At 51.1% G+C, this 18335-nt stretch overlaps 1 protein-coding gene across 2 annotated transcripts in view; it reads right to left on the reverse strand.

Moving 5' to 3' along the window:
- Positions 1 to 243: 243 nt before the first annotated feature.
- Positions 244 to 18335, reverse strand: part of KCNIP3 (potassium voltage-gated channel interacting protein 3) — an 89689-nt gene continuing 71597 nt past the window's right edge. For both annotated transcript variants that reach the window (XM_058683242.1, XM_058683243.1), the window contains 7 exons: positions 11523 to 11647; positions 10955 to 11024; positions 10669 to 10739; positions 4598 to 4705; positions 3785 to 3889; positions 3062 to 3124; positions 244 to 2400 (listed from right to left, as the gene is read on the reverse strand). In XM_058683242.1, coding sequence (XP_058539225.1) covers positions 2353 to 2400; positions 3062 to 3124; positions 3785 to 3889; positions 4598 to 4705; positions 10669 to 10739; positions 10955 to 11024; positions 11523 to 11647 — 590 coding nt within the window. In that variant the 3' untranslated portion in view covers positions 244 to 2352. The remainder of the gene's footprint in view (positions 2401 to 3061; positions 3125 to 3784; positions 3890 to 4597; positions 4706 to 10668; positions 10740 to 10954; positions 11025 to 11522; positions 11648 to 18335) is intronic.

Here is an 18335-nt window from a genome sequence, read left to right on the forward strand (position 1 = left end):
ACTGGAGCTTCTCGTAAAGGCTTCCCAACTGTGGGCCTCTCTTTCTTCCCGACTCCGCCTTCAGTGATACCACAGCGAGAGCCTGAAATCCAGCGAGCGTGGAAATTGGCAAATGCTACAATTCGGGGAATGCAAAAGACATTTACCAGCACAGCACTGGGCAGGAGCCATGGCTAATAGCAGCAGGGATGGGAAGGGCTATACTGCAATTCAGAGTTGGGATAAAGCCAACAAGAGTCCCTCTTCTTTGTCAAGTTTATTTTATTAAAATATACAGGACTGAATATTTGTGGGCGCTGAGAACAGGAACCACCCTCCCAGGCTGCGCCCAAGGGAGACACTTCTGCCATGCAGACATGCGGCCAGTCCGCATCCCAGCGTGGGAGACAGACCCCTCCTGGTTGGATGTGCAGCCAGTCTGGCCCAAGGCCAAGAGGGGCAGGGGCATGGTGGTGACCCTTTCCTACGGCCCCTTAGAAGCACAGCTACACTGGCTGGGAGGGCTGGGCTGGCGGTGGATGGAGAGGGAGAAGATCCCTGAGCCAGGGAAAGCTGATGCCCTCCTGGAGGAGGGAAGAAAGACACCCCAGTCAAACCGGAGACGGGGTGTCAGTGCAACTCCAAGGGAGAGGACCACCTGTGTGTGGGTGCCAAGGGGTGCCCGCGGCCAAATCAGGCCAGTCTCCACAGCCTCCACCATCCCACCTTTCCTTTGAGGGCCCTGCTCACCCTAGGGCCAGGCCTGAGCAGAGACGGGATGGCAGCCGGTGGAATGTATTGTATGGGAATGTTCCTCGGAAAGGCCCATGCTACCTGGAACTGGGTGCCTTCTTGGGGAGCCCTGGACGGGTGGGAGCAGCTAATCTCTCTCTCCTGCAGGTTTCCGTTGGCCTACAATTCAGCCTCAGGCCCCTCAGCCATCATTCCTGGCTCTGTCTTCAGGCTGACATCAGCCTCCATCCCCAGAGCAGAACCCAGTCAAGGAGAGTCCCTGGGGTTTGTGCTTTTGAATGTTGGTGGGCTGGGCTGGGGATGGGCTTTGAGCCCCCACTGCTCTGAGGCACAGAACTGACCCCCATGCTTCTTCCCCAGGGCTGCCTGTACTGGGGCCACTGCAGCCCAGGCCTCAGCTCACTAGCAGGGCCTGATCTTGGAAAAGCAGGGTGTCCCTGGCTCCCCTTGTGGGCTGCAACCTGAGCCACTCTGGGTGCTTGTGCTTTTTGTAGGGGGCTGCGTGAGCCTGTGTATGGAGGCGTGGCCACACTGCTTCAGGACCCTAACCAGGAAGTGGTAGTGGGGACGCTCATCCAAGCTGGGGGCCAAGGGAGACAGAGGCTGACAGGAAAGGAAGGAGAAGCCCCTTCTCAGGCCTGTTCTGCCACCTGGGCTCCTTGGCTCCCAGTCCCTGATCTTTGCGACCTCTTCTCAGGACCTATTAAGACCTTGGGGTTGAACACTCTAGTGCTTGAGGCGAATGGGCAGCCCTACCCACTTCATTCCGACTGAGCTAGGACGGGGGCAAAGGAAAGCTTCTTCCATTTCAGTGGACTCGGCAGACAGTTCCCCTCTGATTCTCCACCGAGAAGCCCAACCCCGGAGCTTGAATATCCCCCTCCCCAGGACGGACAGAAGAGAGTCCATGGGCCCCTTATCACTGGAGCTTGCCCAGCTCAGTGGAGTGGCAGGCATCTGGGACCCCAGGGAAGCGTTTCGAGGAAACAGCAGGCTGTCTCCATCACCACCTCTTTCCTGATCCCCCCTCCCTTGATCCTGCTGCCCCTTCAAGCGTCCTGTGGGGACAGGCATTCTGGGAGTGTAGTCAGTGGGCAGGGAGTGGCCGGGGGACAGGAAGGCCAGAGTAGCTCCCGGAGCCTGGCCCATGTATGGCGGGAAAGAAGGGTGGTAGGAGGGAGGGGTGAGGGGGCTCACACCAGAAGGGCCTTTGGAGACTGGAGCCTCCTCTGTAGGGGATCTTGAGCACTTCCCTGGCAGCACCCCATGGCCGGCAGCCTGCACACACTGCTCTTTCAGTGCCCAGTCCAGAGGCAGCCCCACCCCGCTGGCCTGGGACAGGGACTGGCCGGGGTATGTGGTTCTCATCACCTGGATCCAGCTCCCAGCCAGACTCAGCCCCTCCCTGACCTCTGCCCACCCCCCACCAGCCCAGAGGAATGGGCTGTGTGTGTGTGTGTGTGTGTGTGTGTGTGTATGCGTGTGTCCAGAGCAAACTGTTCACTTTTTCAAATATATTAGAAAAAAGTTTCTCATGGAGGCTGCTCCTGGCAGGATTGAGGTTTCTTTGGGGGCAGAGGTGGCAATGGCCACTCAAGTACCCCTCCCCACCGACATGTCCTAGATGACGTTCTCAAATAGCTGCATGGAGCTCATGATGTTCTCATCCTGTGTGGAGAGAGAAGGATGAGAGACCTGGTCAGACCCTGGGTGGGCAGGCCGGGACAGTGCCCAAACTGGTCCTACCTTGAGCAGGTTCTCGCCGGGGACTCGGAACCCTGCGGTGACCACTCTGTCTGTCTCACTGGGTGAAGGGGCAGCTGGTGAGTCACAGCCTGTCTTCAGCCCCACGGCCTGACTGCAAGCCCATCTGGGGGCTGCTGTCTCACTGACGGACAAAGTCCCCTGGCTCTACTCAGATGGAGGCCAGGGGCACCTGAGAGGCCACTCTGGGAGCGACGCAGATGGCTGAGGCCGGTGGAGGCACATGCCACGCTCCCACTCGCGCACAAGGCTGCTCTGCAGACGAAGGTCACCTGCAATGCTGGGGGAGGCTCCAGGCACCTTTCTCACTGCATGACCCTGTCCGGAGGGCCAACGGCCCAATCATCCTCCTGTTGGCCCACGTCTGTCCCCTCTGGTGTGAGGCACTATAAGGCCGTCTAAGGGATGCTGAGGCCACGGGCTGTGGGTTGTAGGCTGGCATGGAGCAGGTGGCAAAGGGATGGGGCCCAGACAAAAGTGTGAACGTGGAGTTTGGAGGTCGGGAGGAGCTCGGGGACTGGCAGGGGCAGGACCCTGGGTGTCCTCAGCTCCGGATGCCACCTACCTTCTGACAGGTCTCCAGGAACTCATCAATGGTCACCACCCCATCCTTATTCCGGTCCATTTTCTGTAATTCAAGCCATGCCCTCAGTGAGTCTGTGGGTCGCCTCCATCCCGGCCTGTCCCATCTATCTCCTACCCTGGATCCAGGCCACGTAAAGTGCCCTCCCTAGCTACTTCCGTGGCACAGCTGACCTCTCTGGCATCTCCCCAGTCTGTTCCCCACACCCAGCCACTTCCTAGCAGCTTTCTTGGGCTTACACTTCCCAGAACGCATCCCCATGCTCCTCTGACCCCCTCACCTCCCTGACAGGCAGCCAGGGCAGATGGAGCAACTGAGGCACAGGAGGGGCCACCGGCCAACCGGAGGTGGAAGCTTCAGCCCCTTTAGTCCCCATGGACACAGAACAAAGGCACCACAACCCCACTCCTCTTACGGAGTTTTTCTGGAGGAGCTGGGAGAGCTCTTGGAAGGCACCGGAACACTGGCCTGGTATGTCAGTTGCCCTGGAATCTACAAGCCCTGGCTTGCCCTGTGATGAGGTTCAGGGGATCAGGGAGTGGGGGATCCTGACAACCAGCCAGGTGGGGGGTGCCGGTTTAACCTCCTTGTGGGGGGAGTGGGGCTCAGAGAGGGGAGTGGCTTGCTCAGGGTTGTCCTAAGAGGAGGAGCCCCCTCCCTCCCCTGGCTGCCCTGCCCCTCCAGGCCCAGGGCTGGAGCACTCACCTGGAAGAACCTCTCCACGTGCTCCAGAGGCGCGTCCTCCCGCAGGATCGGATAGGTGTGGCGGCCCATCATGTCATAGATGGACTTCATGATGGCCAGCATCTCCTGGAGCAGGGCCAGAGGGCCAGGCATGAGCCTGGCTGCGAGGATGTAGGGGGGTACCAGGGCCCCAGGAGAGGGGCTGCCCCAAAGGGCGAAGGCACTGCCAGGGCAGCAGTGAGTGAGCAGGCGGGGTGTTCAAGCTGGAGACAGACGAGCTCACCCCCATCTAGTCTATTCAGTGCAGGCCTCTGATTCTCCAGAAGCTGGAGATAGATTTTGATGTGCCGTCTCCAAAATTTGAAATTGTAGCGACGATTTCATATACAAAAAAAAAAAAAATGTTTGGGCAAAACAAAACCTGACTGTAGACCTGTGTGGTGAGGTCCCCCACCTGCCTTAAGGGTCCACACTGCCCCCTTGACTGGGCGGAGCTGAGGCCCACTCCTCCTCCCCCTGTCCCTAGCTTCTCCAGTTGTGTCTCCCTCAGGACCTCCTTGTGAGAGAGAATGATCTGAGAATACTGGTCGAACCGGTGAGGGGCACACCAGCTCCACAATCCCCTGCACCCCGATGTCCAGGACCAAGAGCCTGGGAGAGGAGGAGAGCCCCTTGGCTGCTGTCCCCTCCAGGATTGAGCTGAGAGCCGTGTCTCTGGACAGGAAAGGGAGACAGGACAGTCAGGGTGGCAGGAGAGTGGAGGAAAGAGGCTGGGAGTGTGGAGCAGTAGAGAGGAAGAGGGGCAGACGGCCACCACCCTCGACCGCCCTGTACCTCTTTGGTGATGTAGCCATCCTTATTAATGTCGTAGAGGTTAAAGGCCCACTTGAGCTTCTCATGAACTGTTCCTCGCAGCAGGATGGAGAGGCCGACCACAAAGTCCTGTGGAGGGAGGGGAGGGTGAGGAATCCGATGCCCAGATTTTACTTCCGGTTTGCTGTGTGCCTTCACACCTCTATAGGTGAGGAGCCTTCATTACAGAGCAGGCTGATGATGTCCATTAGGTCAACACCTTGTGAGTGTGTGCATGTGTGCGTGTGTGCGTGTGTGCGTGTGTGTGTGTGCATGTGGTGGGAATGGCATGGTGGCTGGTGCTTATCTTTTCAAATAAAGATATTCAAATACATGGTGTCTTACACCCATTTAATGCACGGCTACTGAAAGAGAAGACCTTGGGTGCTCTTTTAATAAAGGAGAATGTTCTACTTTTAGTTTACCAAGGATCTGCATGTCAAGGTGCTTGAAAACTCATGGCTTAAAAGCTAAACTAATAGTGCTCAGCTTTGGGGTCATGACATACCTGTGTGTTGGAATCACCTCTGAGGTGTGACAGAGAATTTATTACAATGTTATAAGACATAAATGTTCCAGTGGCTTCTGTGTGAAAACTCCCAACTGCTCTTAGCAGTTGGTGGAAAAGCAAACCCTCCCTTCCATTTCCCGGAAGGCTTGCAGGTTGAGCCTTCTGTGCCCCACAGGGTCCTCCCAGGTTATTCTGAAAGAAGGCAGCAGAGAAGGGCTGTCCTGGAACAGGAAATGGAGAACAGCAGATTGGGGGCCGGGGGGGGGGGGGGGCAGGGGCGGGGCAGGCCGTGCACCAAGGGTTTTGGTTACCACTCAAACATAAGATCTTCTGGATCTGAAGAGGCCTGTACGACGAGAAAGAGAGACTAAGGGAAACAGAGGAAAGCAATCTGGAAGAAAGAAAAATTATTCCAGGAGGAAAAAAGACTAACAAAAATGACCAGAAGTGAAGGTTGGAAATCCGGCATCCCTAAAATAAGAATAGGATGCTACAAAAAGGGAATAATTGACAACGAGAAAGAGCTCCCGGGAATTAAAAATACAAAAGCAAAATGACAGACTCAGAAGAGGGTTTGGGAGAGCAAGTGGAATCTTCCATAAAGTTGTGTGAAAAGGCAAAAGAGCTGGAAAACAGAAAAGAGGACAATGAGAGGTCTCCTATAGAGGACACAATGCCCAAGCACCAGGGGCTCCCAGGAGAACCGAGGAAATGGAGGAAAGCAGGTTAGAGAAGACGAAGGACCCCCCCCCCTCCCCCCAGGATGGAAGACCGGGAAGCATCCAGGTCCTGCTGAGGCCAAGCACGTGGAAACACATGTGCATGGAAACAGCCCACAGTGTTGCCTGTGGGCACAGGTCATGATGGCATTTCAGTAAACCAGGTGCAAAAAAGAGGATCCTACAAGCTTCCAGAGAGAAAAACAGAACCAAACGGACAACACAAAAGCAGGTCCTGTACACAGGGTCAGGATTGGGCAGGTTTTGCAAGAAGTGAGGCCACCACCGCTGGGAAGGAGGACAGCTTCCCACCGTAGCTTTGCTCCCACACAATGTACCGAGCAAGAGGGAGAATAGAACGAAGATGTTTCCAGACATCCACAGGCTCCAAAGTTATCTCCCACATACTCTTTCATAGGAAGCTGCTGGAAGCTGTGCCCCTGAAAAGACAGAATAAAGCAAGGACAAGGGAGATGAAGAATTCCAGAACCAGGAGACCCACCCGGGGGAAAGGGGAGGAGGTGGAGCCAGCTGGAGGCTGAGGAGCGTCCTCAGGGAGATGCCCATTCGTTCATTCATTTGTTCATTCGTTCCGAGACTGGAGAAAGGCCTGGAGGTGAATTCATGACGAGGTCACAGACCCCGGGCAACTGAAAACCCAGGACCACTGTTAACTGGAGGCAAAATAAGAATGCGCGGAAAAGAAAAACATAATCCGCTCACCAGAAGGCTGAGCGGGGCATCAAATTCACGTCATCAGAGTAAAACCACGGTCCTTGTCCCACCTGAATCCTAGCATTCTGGAAAGCCAGGGGATGGGAAAGGTGTATGCGTATGGGAGACCCAGCTCTCATCCCCACAGCAGAGAGCGGGTGGTCTAAAACTGGGCAGCCAGTGGGGCGCCTGGGTGGCTCAGTCGGTTAAGCTTCCGACTTTGGCTCAGGTCATGATCTCACAGTTTGAGCCCTATGCCGGGCTCTGTGCTGACAGCCCGGAGCTTGGAGCCCGGTTCCAGTCCTTGCAGAAGGATTCTGTGTATCCTTCTCTCTGCCCCTGCCCGACTTGTGCTCTCTCTCTCAAAAACCAATAATAATAACAAAATTTTAACCGGGCAGCCAGGAAGCAGCAACAAGCGTACTGTGCGGACACATGGAGACGAATGGTGCAAATCCCCTAAAGCAGCAGAAGGGGGTTGCCTCCGCAGGTGTGTGGGTGGGTAGTTAACAGCTGGTTTTCCAGAGCACATCCTGTAAATCTACTGGACTCTTAAAGCCTGGTGTGTATAAGTGAAGAAATTGAAAACGTTAAAGGAGAAAGGTGATAGCTCTTACGTGCCCAAGTGTGGGGAATAATCACTGAAGCTCAGGCATGATTTAGTGAGGAGTCGAAGCGTCCCTGAAATCACGTCACTGGGGTCTGACAGGCTTTCCTGGTGGGAGGCAAGGGCCTGGGGTCCGACCAGAGGCAGCAGGGAATGGCCCGTTCTAGTGCGGGCCGCCGGAGGGTGCTGGCAACACCATCCCCCCGTCTTGTCTGCACACACCCAGGTCTGCCGTGTACAAGCCCTCACAGTCAGCCACAACCGAGGAATGCCTCCGTTCCATGTCCCTAAGCGTGTGGATATGAGAACAGTGGTGATGGTACCAGGAGGGAGACGTGTGGGAATGTCCTCTGGGAGACCATCCATCCTCCCTAGCACACAGACGCCCTCCTGTCCTGCCAGCACACGTTGGAGTACTTGGCAGTTCCAAATGTCCAGCCCCAGGGTGCCTCGGTGGCTCGGTCGGTTAAGCATCCCACCTCTTGATCTCAGCTCGGGTCATGATCTCACGGTTCGTGGGATGGAGCCCCGCACGGGGCCGACAGCGCGGAGTCTGCTTGGAATTCTCTCTCCCCTTCTCTCTCTGTCCCTCTCCCGCTTGCGCCCTCTCTCTCTCTCTCTCTCTCTCTCACACACACACACACACACACACACACTAAATAAATAAATGTTTATTAATTTCCAGCCCCACACGGCACAATCTCATGTGGAACTGTCACTAGCTGTAACTCCTTGATCTTAACTCCGAGGCATATGACGTCCATCGCGTCCACAGCCCTGCTCTGCGGCTGTCCCTGAGGCAGAGCGCAGGGAGGCTGAGGGTCTCTGCAGTGGCACAGTGACACAGAGAGGCCTCGGTTTCCAGGCTAAGGCACCCCTGGGTGCACATGAGTGGCATCCAGTAGAGCACACGGGAGGGGCTCAGCCAGAGAGAGGAAGCAGAGGTTTGCAGGCATAAGCTAGTAACCATGACTCTGCAGTCGCATGTGGCCTGGCCAGTGAACAGCACAGGGAGTGGGTTACTGCAGGGGGAGGTAAGGGAGAGGCAGCCGCACCTTCCTCCAGACACACAACTGGGCCTAACTCTCCAAAGGAGCAGCAGCGTGCTGGTACAATGAGTGGGTCGAATACAAAAGGCCCTGGAAGGCACAGAGGGTTGTGATGCATCGCAATGTACACACGTGGCCCGTGCCTGGGCTGGGGAGGCCAACGCCAGGCTCCCTCCTGTGGGCGAATCCCAGAGGACCCAAGAGGAACAGAGCAGCGGGCAGACCCTGAGGTGGGCCGCGGGACCACTGCTCCCGCTTGGTGAAGATGAGGTTTGCTTGTGTGCTGTTTTGTTCAACTTTAATTAATATGTGTCTTGTCTCTCAAAAATAGAAAAAAAAAGGTTGAGATCATTGTAACTATCAATAAGCTGACCTGACTTTCTGTTTTCTTAATTAAAAAAAAAAATTTTTTTTTAATGTTTATTTATTTTTGAGAGACAGAGCATGAGCGGGGGAGGGGCAGAGAGAGAGGGAGACACAGAATCCGAAGCAGGCTGCAGGCGCTGAGCTGTCTGCACAGAGCCCGACGCGGGGCTCGAACTCACAAACCGCGAGATCACGACCTGAGTCGAAGCCGGACGCTTAACCGACTGAGCCACCCAGGCGCCCCTCTTAATTTTTTTTTTTTTAAGTTTATTCATTTATTTTGAGAGAGAGACAGCGCAAGTGGGGGAGGGGCAGAGACAGAGAGACAGAGAGAGACAGAATCCCAAGCAGGCTCTGCACTGTCAGCATGGAGCCCGATGCGGGACTTGAACTCACAAAACTGTGAGATCGTGACCTGAGCCGAAACCAAGAGTTGGACGCTTAACCGACCGAGCCACCCAGGCGCCCCCTGACTTTCTGTTTTAAGGGCACATTGAAAGATTCAGTCTGAGGCAGTGAGGGGGGTCAAGAGTCACCCCCACCTCTTGAGGTCCTTCCAGCCATGGGGATCCCAACCCGTGGCGCACCCAGGATTAGGGCCTGCTGATTGAAAGGTCCCTGGGGACATAAGTGCCCTCCTCTCTTTCTGAAAAAGCTTTCCTAGAGCAGAACACTGCAGTCAAGAAGGTCCTTAAGATAAACAAACACACCCATATGAAACCGGAGGAAAGGGTTTCATGGCAGAGAAGCAGGCTGGAAGGCCTGGGAGGATGCCACAGATATAGGACCTCTTGAGAAGGTGCCTAGCAGAGGGGCTTCGGCACCAGTGTCCCTAACCCAGCCACTGACAGCACACCCCACCTGCCTACCACCTTAAAGGGACCACCAGACCCCTCCCTCCGGAGGGCGAGAGCAAAGACCACAGGAGGGTGACAGAGACCTTCCTGGCCCCCACCACACACTGGGCCCCTGGTGAGCTGTTTGATCATCTGATTTCCGAATGAGAAAAACTGTCTCATAGAGCCCTGGCTGGGTCCATTACACGAGTGCTTCTCACACTTTATTCCCAGAACTCTTCGGTGCCCCTTCAAGGATACACGAGAGACTGGTCACAGGGTAGGACAATCAATTTCTCCTGCGTGCCCTGGTAATGCTGGGGTTTTTACTGTGTGCAGGTATTCCTTTAAAATAAAAAAGATGACGACACTGTAGGTTTACACAGGCACTAGCCCCAAGAGTGTGGCCAGGAGAGGGTGGGGCCCCTGTGGTCACAGGGCAAGGCTGTGGCCTTGGGCCACCCCACCCGGTCTGCCCCTGTGTCAACGTGCCGGCTGGCTGGCGGCATAAAAATAAACTGAGCAGCATTACCGACAGGTTATTATTACACCCCGGCTCGTCCAGGGGCTTTCTGAGCCCGGCCCGCTCGTTCCTCTGCTTTCCTGTCAGCTGCCCTTGGCCCTGGAAGCCGAGCAGGGTGGTTATCGATCAGGCCCAGCTCTCAGCAAGGTTCTCCTCTCCAAAGAGGTTTCAGCTTTTCGCCTGCAGCTATTTTTGGGGCCTGGGCTCCACAGACGGGGCCTCTCTCAAATGGTCCCGTGTGGCCGGCCTAGGTGCCGCCCACGTCTCTGCCCGCCCCACAGAGCCTGGCAGGGCCCTCCTGGGGGGCAGGTGTCACTCACCAAGCTAGCTCAGGCTGGGTGCTCCCCCTGTTTTGTGGCAAGGGATAGATTCTGGGGCTGGGCGCCTGCAACCCCCACTATTAGCACGGACCCCAGAGTTAATCCTTGCCCCCTTTTCAAATGCAAATTCACGTGTGCCTTAGAAGCTCCCTGGGCTTGGCAGCCCTGGAATGGAAGCAAAGGCTGAATGAGAATAGAGTGGCCAGACTGTCCCTAACTTCAGCGAGGCCCAGGGCCAACCAGGCACAGTCCACCCATTCTCTGGCTGACACACTGGATCGTTTACACCCAGGATCATGTCTGGGCCACTGAAAGGCCCGAGAGGGTGGCACCCGGGCAGGGAGATCCCCCGCCCCCAACTGTGGGCTAGAGGGGCAGGGGGTGTGGGAGGGGGCAACGGGGACCTACCTCAAAGCGGATGGCCCCATTCCCATCGGCGTCAAAGGCGTTGAAGAGGAAGTGTGCATAAGTGGTAGCATCTGGGGAGAGCAAGGGCAAGGGCTGGGGTGTGTTGCCATTCCGGGGCTGGAGTGCCCCACCTTTCCAAGAGGACAGAGGCAGCTCCAGGCTGCAGGCAAAGGGTGGAGGCAAGGATCCCTTCCCCTTTAAAGGTGACACCCACTGTTTGTAGAGGTGCCATGGCGGGTGGGCGGGGAGGGTTGGGAAGAGCCAGGGGGACTGGCCTCAGACTCACCTCCCTGAGGGAAGAACTGTGAGTAAATGAGTTTGAAGGTGTCTTCATCCACCAGGCCCGTGGGACACTCCTGCAGCAGGAAGCCACCCCCTCAGTGACCTCAGCCATCCCTAGCGCACTCCCCCACCCCCCGCCCAAACTCCACAGGGTCTGGCCTTGCCCCTCCCTCTGGGGATACCTGCTGCTTGAGATACTGCTGGGCTCTACTGAGGCCCGAGCTGGGAAAAGGCTGGCGGTGGGGCAGGGTGATGCAGGTGGGGGGTGAGTGGGAGGGTGGCGGGTTGTCCCTTCATGCCAAGTTGGTCCCTCCCTATGCTCCTCCCCTCTGCCAGCATCAGAAACACACAGCATGGAAGATGGTGCCTTCAGAATACTGATTCTGGGACTTGACCCACCCCCAGACAGCTCTCCCACAAAACAAGAGACCCATCAAGGCCCCTGGGATATTTGCTGTGCCCTGGGGAAGTTTTTAGAAGGTGCCCCTGGGCCAGGGTCTCTCCTGCCTGGAGCTTGGGCCAGGAGGGCTAGGTGGGTCCGGGCCTCTCCCAAGGGGATGGGGGGCACTCACGTTCTTGAAGCCCCTGTAGAGGGACTGTAGCTCCTTCTTGGTGAACTTGGTCTGTGCCTGCAGCTGGTCCAGTCCCTCTGGCTGGTGGCGCACTGTAGACAGCTCCAGCTCACTGTCGCTGCTGTCTGGAAGGAGACACAGACCCCGGAGGGTGGAACAAATGCCCTTGCTCCTTCTCTTGCTCTATTGTGGGCACCAGGCCATGGGCTAAAGTAGGGGTGGAGGAACTCTCCTTACATGACTACCAGGTATGGCCCCACGGGCTGTGCACTGCACAAAAGGTGGGGCTATGGGGGAATGACATTCTCAGGAGTTGTGTCTCATGGCTGCTCTGCTGCTTTGCTCCTCACATAGAGTTAGCTCTCCCCACTTGCCTCACCTCGAGCATGTCCACCCTTTCAGCCACATGTGGGATGGGGGGGGGGGGGCGGGGGCAGGAGCTGGTCTGATCCTAGAGAGACACTGAACAAAGGGAGATGGGAGGAAAAAAAGACAGCAAGACAAGCTCAAAGGACCTTCAGGCTTCAAGACCCAATTCCTGGACCACCTCCTCCATGCTGCCCTTCCTGATTTCCCCCCAGGAATGGGGAGGTCACCCCCTTGGCCCATCTAGCCTAACATGCTGCTCATTGGCTGTATTTGGTGTGAAGCTGTCATTCACACCTGGGTAGGAGGTCAGATCTCAAGGGCCCATAGGGCAGGGACCAGACCTAGCCTTTAATAATAACACATCAAAATGTTAATTAACCATGGTTACCTTTGGGGGGGGGGGGGGGTGCGGAGGTAAATTTCAGGTGATCTTTACTTTTTTATTTATGATTTTTTTTTTACATTTTTCTAACATCCTTTGATATGGCATGCATCACTCTTACAACACAAAATAAAGCTACAGACAAAACAGCACTGAGCACCTACACCTTGCTGAGCAGCATGCTCACATAATTATAGAACTTCTCACCGAAACGAAAAGCAAGATCCCCACCCACTGCACTGTCAGCATCCCTGGCCTCCCCTGGCATCCTGCAAAGCAAAATGGTAAGCCCATGACGATCTCATAAGCTGCTTGCTTGTTCCCACTGCAGGGTAAGAGCTGCGAGCCTCCCTGAACTGCCCACCCTGTGCCCGCAGAGCCTAGTGCAGTGCCAGACATGGAATACTGCTAACGGGAGCACCCTGAGCCCTGTGCTGGGCTGCCCCATTCTGGGCCTCTCCCATGAGTACTGCTGGCTCCCACTGAGGGCCACCGTGCCCTGCAAAGGTGCCCAGCAATCAGGCTGTTGCCTTGGTCCATGCACATGCCTGATCTCCAGGATAACCATTTCATACCTTCCGTCTGTTTAAATTCCCAGTGCCTCCTGCCCCATCCTTACTCTCAGGATGCTTCCTACATCCCTGAGAAAACAGAAGCCACAGAAGAAAATTTCTCCCCACATCTACCGGTCTACCTGTATTGGCCTAAACATCCTCTTTCCCTCCTCCTCTGGGAACCACTGTCCTGGTTCCTGGCCAAGGCAAACACTTCCGCGTGCACAGTAGGTCCCAGACCCTCTCACTGTCTCAAGCATGTGACTGCCGCAAGTTTCCCCACTGTTTCCTCTTTACCCATCATCTTTTTTTCCTCTCCCTTCTGGATCATTCCCTTCACCATGTGGACATACTGTTAAATCTGGCAATCCTCCGTCAAATTTAGTATCGGTAAACTTTGGAAGCCAGCGATTCTACTCGGAATAAACATCCCAAACAGAATCTCAGCCAGCTAAGGGGACTGTACATTGACGTTCACGGCAATAGTATCTTTGATCGGGGAGTTGGAGGCCATCACAGGCAGGACGGGCGGGCACAAAATGGGGGATGCACACACGGCAAGGCGAGCCATGCAGTGCGTTAAAGGGACACACAGCAGCATAAATAGATGTTAAAAATTGGTTGCTTACTTCAACTAAGAGGTAGGCATTTCAGAATGGATGAAAAAGCCAGACCTGACTATGTGCTACTTACAAAAAGGATACCTTAAATCAAAGCCACAGATGTAAAGTAAAAGAGTGGAAAGGAATACGAAACCTGGTGTGGCTCTATTAATGACAGACAAAGTAGACTTCAAGGCAAAGGGTACTACTAGAGACAAAGAGGAACGTTTTATAATGATATGAGGATTAATTCATCAAGAAGATAGTGCAATATAAAATATATACATATACCTAGCAACAACTTTAAAATGCCTGAAACAAAAACATTCAAAACTAAAAGGGCGATACAGATAAACCACAATTTCAATTGAAGTATTTAACACCCTTTTCCAGTAAATGGTACCATAAGTAAACATACAAAAGATGTGAAAGACATTCTCAACCAATTTGATCAAATTAATAATATTTATAGAACCTTCTGCCCAACAACTGTAGAGTACATATTCTTTTCGGGAGCACATTCTGTGGTTACTAAGACAGACCAGATGCTGGAATAAAAAGCAAAATTCTGACCACAACGGTATTAAATCGAGATCCCCCCAAAAAAACAAGAATAAAAAAAAATCCCAAACGTTTGGAAATTAAACAACACACTTCTAATGAACTCAAACGTCAGAGAAGGAAAATCACAAGGTGAGTTTTGAAATATTTTGCACTGAATGATAACGAAAATACAGCAAACCAAAAATTTCTGGATGCAGATAAATCCGTGTTTAGAGGGAAAGTTATAGTTTTATGTTACTTTATTAGAAAAGAAGATAGGTCTAAAGTCAATGATAGAAACTTCTAGATCTAAGTTTTTCAGAATCCAGGAAAAGAAGAGCAAATTAAGCTCAAGGTTATTAGAAGAAAGGATATAATAAAAATAAGAGTAAAAATCATTGAAAAAAAAACAGAGAAACATGGAGGAAAAACCAATAAAGTTATTAAGAAACCCAGTAAGTGAGTCATAGACTAGGAAGCTTTATGGCCTGGATTTAGGCAAAGAGTTCTTAGACATGACACCAGTAGCATGATCCATAAAAGAAAAGTTGATAAACTGTACTTTTTAATAACAACTAAAACTTTTGCTCAACAAGAGATACTGTGAAATAAAAAGGTAAACTCCAGACTGGGAGAAAATATTTACGAAGCATATATCTGATGAAGGATATCCAGATTATGCGAAGAACTCTCGAAACTCAACAGTAAGAAAACAACTCAAGTTGGTAAGTGGGCAAAGACTTGGTCAAACACTTCACCATAGAGGACATACCGATGGCAAATAATCCCATAAAAAGGTGTCGAACACCACTGGCGATTGTGGAAATACAATTTAAAACCACAAGGAAATACTACTCCACGCCTCTTTTTTTTTTTAATGTTTATTCATTTTTGAAAGACAGAGAGAAACAGAGCACAATAACTTTTACGCAAACGTTTAGAGCAACTTCATTGACAGTCACCCAAAGCTGGAAATAACCCAAATGTCCTTCAACCAGGGAGTGGATACATCATCTGTGGTACATTCACCCAGTGGAATATCACTCAGCAATAAAAGTAAACAAGCTATTGATATATGCAGCAGCATGAATGAACCTCGAGTGCATTAGCAAGTGAACTAATCCGGACTCGAGAGGCTGGTTAATGTATGACATCTGGAAAAGACAAAATTATGCAAATCACGGGGAAAGACGATACATCAGCGGCTACTAAGGGCTATGGAGCAAGGGACGTGTTGATGACAAAAAAAAAAAAGGCAGCCTTAGAGAATTTTTTGTGGGGATAGAATTGTTCTATATCTTGATTGTGGTAGTGGTTACATTATTATGCATTTGTCAAAATTCGTAGAACTGGGCACCAATAAAGGGGACCTATATGTAGAGTAGAAACATATTAAATAAAAACTAGATAATTGCCTACAGGAGAAGGACATGTGATAAAAGGGAAAAAAATAGCAAAATGAAAGACGGGTTCTCTTTTTTTAAAGGAGGTTTCTCACCCAACGCAGAGCTCAATGCCCACTACAGACCCCAAAGCAGGGCTCATGACCCTGAGATCAAGACCTGAGCTGAGATCAGGCGGCAGATGCTTAACTGACTGAGAGGGGTTTTAAATAGGTCAAGACTGGGGAGCCTGGGTGGCTCAGTTGGTTAAGCGTCCGACTTCAGCCCAGGTCATGATCTTGCGACCGGTGAGTTTGAGACCCGTGTCGAGCTCTGTGCTGACAGCTCTGAGCCTGGAGCTTGCTTCGAATTCTGTGTCTCCCTCTCTCTCTGCCCCCTCCCCGCTCACACACACACACACACTCTCTCTCTCTCTCTCTCAAAAATAAAGATTAAAAAAAATTTTTTTAAATAAACATTAAAAAAATTTAAATGGGCCAAGACTGGTAATGTCCCACGAACATTACCATGACTGGTAATGGCCCCTATGGGCCAAAAAATAAAAACAAAACAAATATCCTAAATTTGTTGCTATTTCTTCCACTGAATAAAAAGCAAGAAAACAAAACTTCCTCGAACCTTACCATCCCCTCCAGCTATTTCTTTTTTTTCTTCTTCTTTAACTCTTGGTCTTTACTTCCTCTCCTAGTCTCCCCTGAATGAACTTACTCCTAGGGGGCATTTACCCCACCACTCCATACAAACTGCTTTTCTGAAGAATCACCAGAGACCCATGTTACTAGTCCAGTAATCTTCACTCCTCAATCACACAAGGACCGTACAAGAATGAAAATTACAGTGACAATATGGCTGGACCTTGAGGACATTATGCTAAGTGAAATAAGTTAGGCATAGAAAGACAAATACTGTATGGTCTCACTTATACGTGGAATGTAAAAAAAAGAAACTACATTTATAGGTACAGAGAGTAGATTGGTGGTTGCCAGGGCTGAGGGATAGGGGAAATGAAGAGATGTTGGTCAAAGGGTATAAACTTCCAGTTATCAAATGAGTAAGTTCTGGGGATCTGATGTATAGCGTGTAGACTCTAGTTAACAATACTGTGTTGTATACTTGAAAGTTGCTAAGATAATGGATCTTAAATGTTCTACTGCCACCACACATATGCACGCATGTGCACGCGCGCGCATGCACACACACACACACGCACACACACACACACACAAAGGGTAATTATGTGACATGATGGATGCACTAATTAACCTTATTATACCAATCATCTCATAAATTTACGCAATGGTATATGTCAATTATATCTCAGTAAAGCTGGAAAAACAAACGAAAATTACATGCCCATTTCACTTTTGAATGTAGATATAAAACCTTACAATTTTTTTTACATTTATTTATTTTTGAGAGACAGAGACAGAGCACAAGTGGGGGAGAGGCATAGAGAGAATGAGACACAGAATCTGAGGCAGGCTCCTCCAGGCTCTGAACTGTCAGCACAAAGCCTGACATGGGGCTGGAACTCATGAACCCGTGAGATCATGACCTGAGCTGAAGTCAGATGCTTAACTGACAGAGCCACCCAGGCACCCTGAATGTAGATATAAAACCTTAAACAAAATGTTAGCTAACTGAATCCAACTGTACTAAAAAAAAAGTACATCACGATCAAGAAGGTTTTATCTGGGGGCGCCTGGGTGGCTCATTCGGTTAAGTGCCCAACTTCAGCTCAAATCATGATCTCACAGTTCATGAATTTGAGCCCCACATCAGGCTCTCTGCTGTCAGGGCAGAGCCGGCTTCAGATCCTCTGTGCCGCTTCTCTCTGCCTCTCCCCCACTGTGTTCCTCCTCCCCCTTTCAAAAATAAATAAACATTAAAAAAAATAAGGTCTGGAGTGTCGGGGTGGTTCAGTCAGGTAAGCGTCTGACTTTGGCTCAGGTCATGATCTCATGGTTCGTGAGTTCCAGATCCATGCTGGGCTCTGTGCTGACAGCTGGGAGCCAGGACCTGCTTCAGAGTCTGTGTCTCCCTCTCTCTCTGCCCCTCCCCCCACTTGCATTCTGTCTCTCTCTCTCAAAAATAAATAAACATTAAAAAAATTTAAATAAAAAATTTAAAAAGTTGAAAAAAAGGTTTTATCTGTAAGAGTATACAGAGGGAAAATCATATGATAACCTTAATACAGAAAAGACATTTGATAAACATCCACATCTATTTATAATTAAACAAACACTTTAAGCAAACTAGGATAGAAGGGAACTTTCTTAACTTGATGTAGCTTATATTTGCAAATAACATATTTATTTACAGAAAATATTAGATTTAATGGCAAAGGCTTAGATGAATTCCCTTTAAGATTTGGGACAAGCCAAAGTTGGCCACAATTACCACTAATTGATATCCTGCCAGTGCTCTAAGGAAATTTCAAAAAAGAAAGAAACAATTTAAGAATTGGGAAGTAAAGGATAAAACTAACATTACTTGTAGATGTTCGGTCCCTACAGGGACAAAAAAATCAATATACATGAGAGTTTAGTAAGGTTGCCAGATACAAGATTAATTTACAAAAATCAATAGCAATTTTCTACACCAGTAATAACCACCTAGAAAATATAATTAAAAATATAACATTCATGGGGCACTTGGGTGGCTCAGTCAGTTAAGCATTCGACTCTTGATTTCGGCTCAGGTCATGATCTTATGGTTCATGAGTTCGAGCCCCACACTGGGCTCTGTGCTAACAGGGTGGAGCCTGCTAGGTGATTCTCTCTCCCTGTCTCTTTGCCCCTCCCCCACACATACTCTTTCTCTCTCTCTCTCTGAAAAATAAATAATAAAACACTTAAAATAGACATATATAACATTCACGACAGCAATAAAAACTCAAAAGTATCTAAGTAGCAACCAAAACTCAAAGAACTTCTACATGGAAAGGTAATCTGAACAAA

The sequence above is a fragment of the Neofelis nebulosa genome, chromosome 9 (genome assembly GCF_028018385.1).
Source record: "Neofelis nebulosa isolate mNeoNeb1 chromosome 9, mNeoNeb1.pri, whole genome shotgun sequence".
Lineage (NCBI taxonomy): Eukaryota > Metazoa > Chordata > Mammalia > Carnivora > Felidae > Neofelis > Neofelis nebulosa.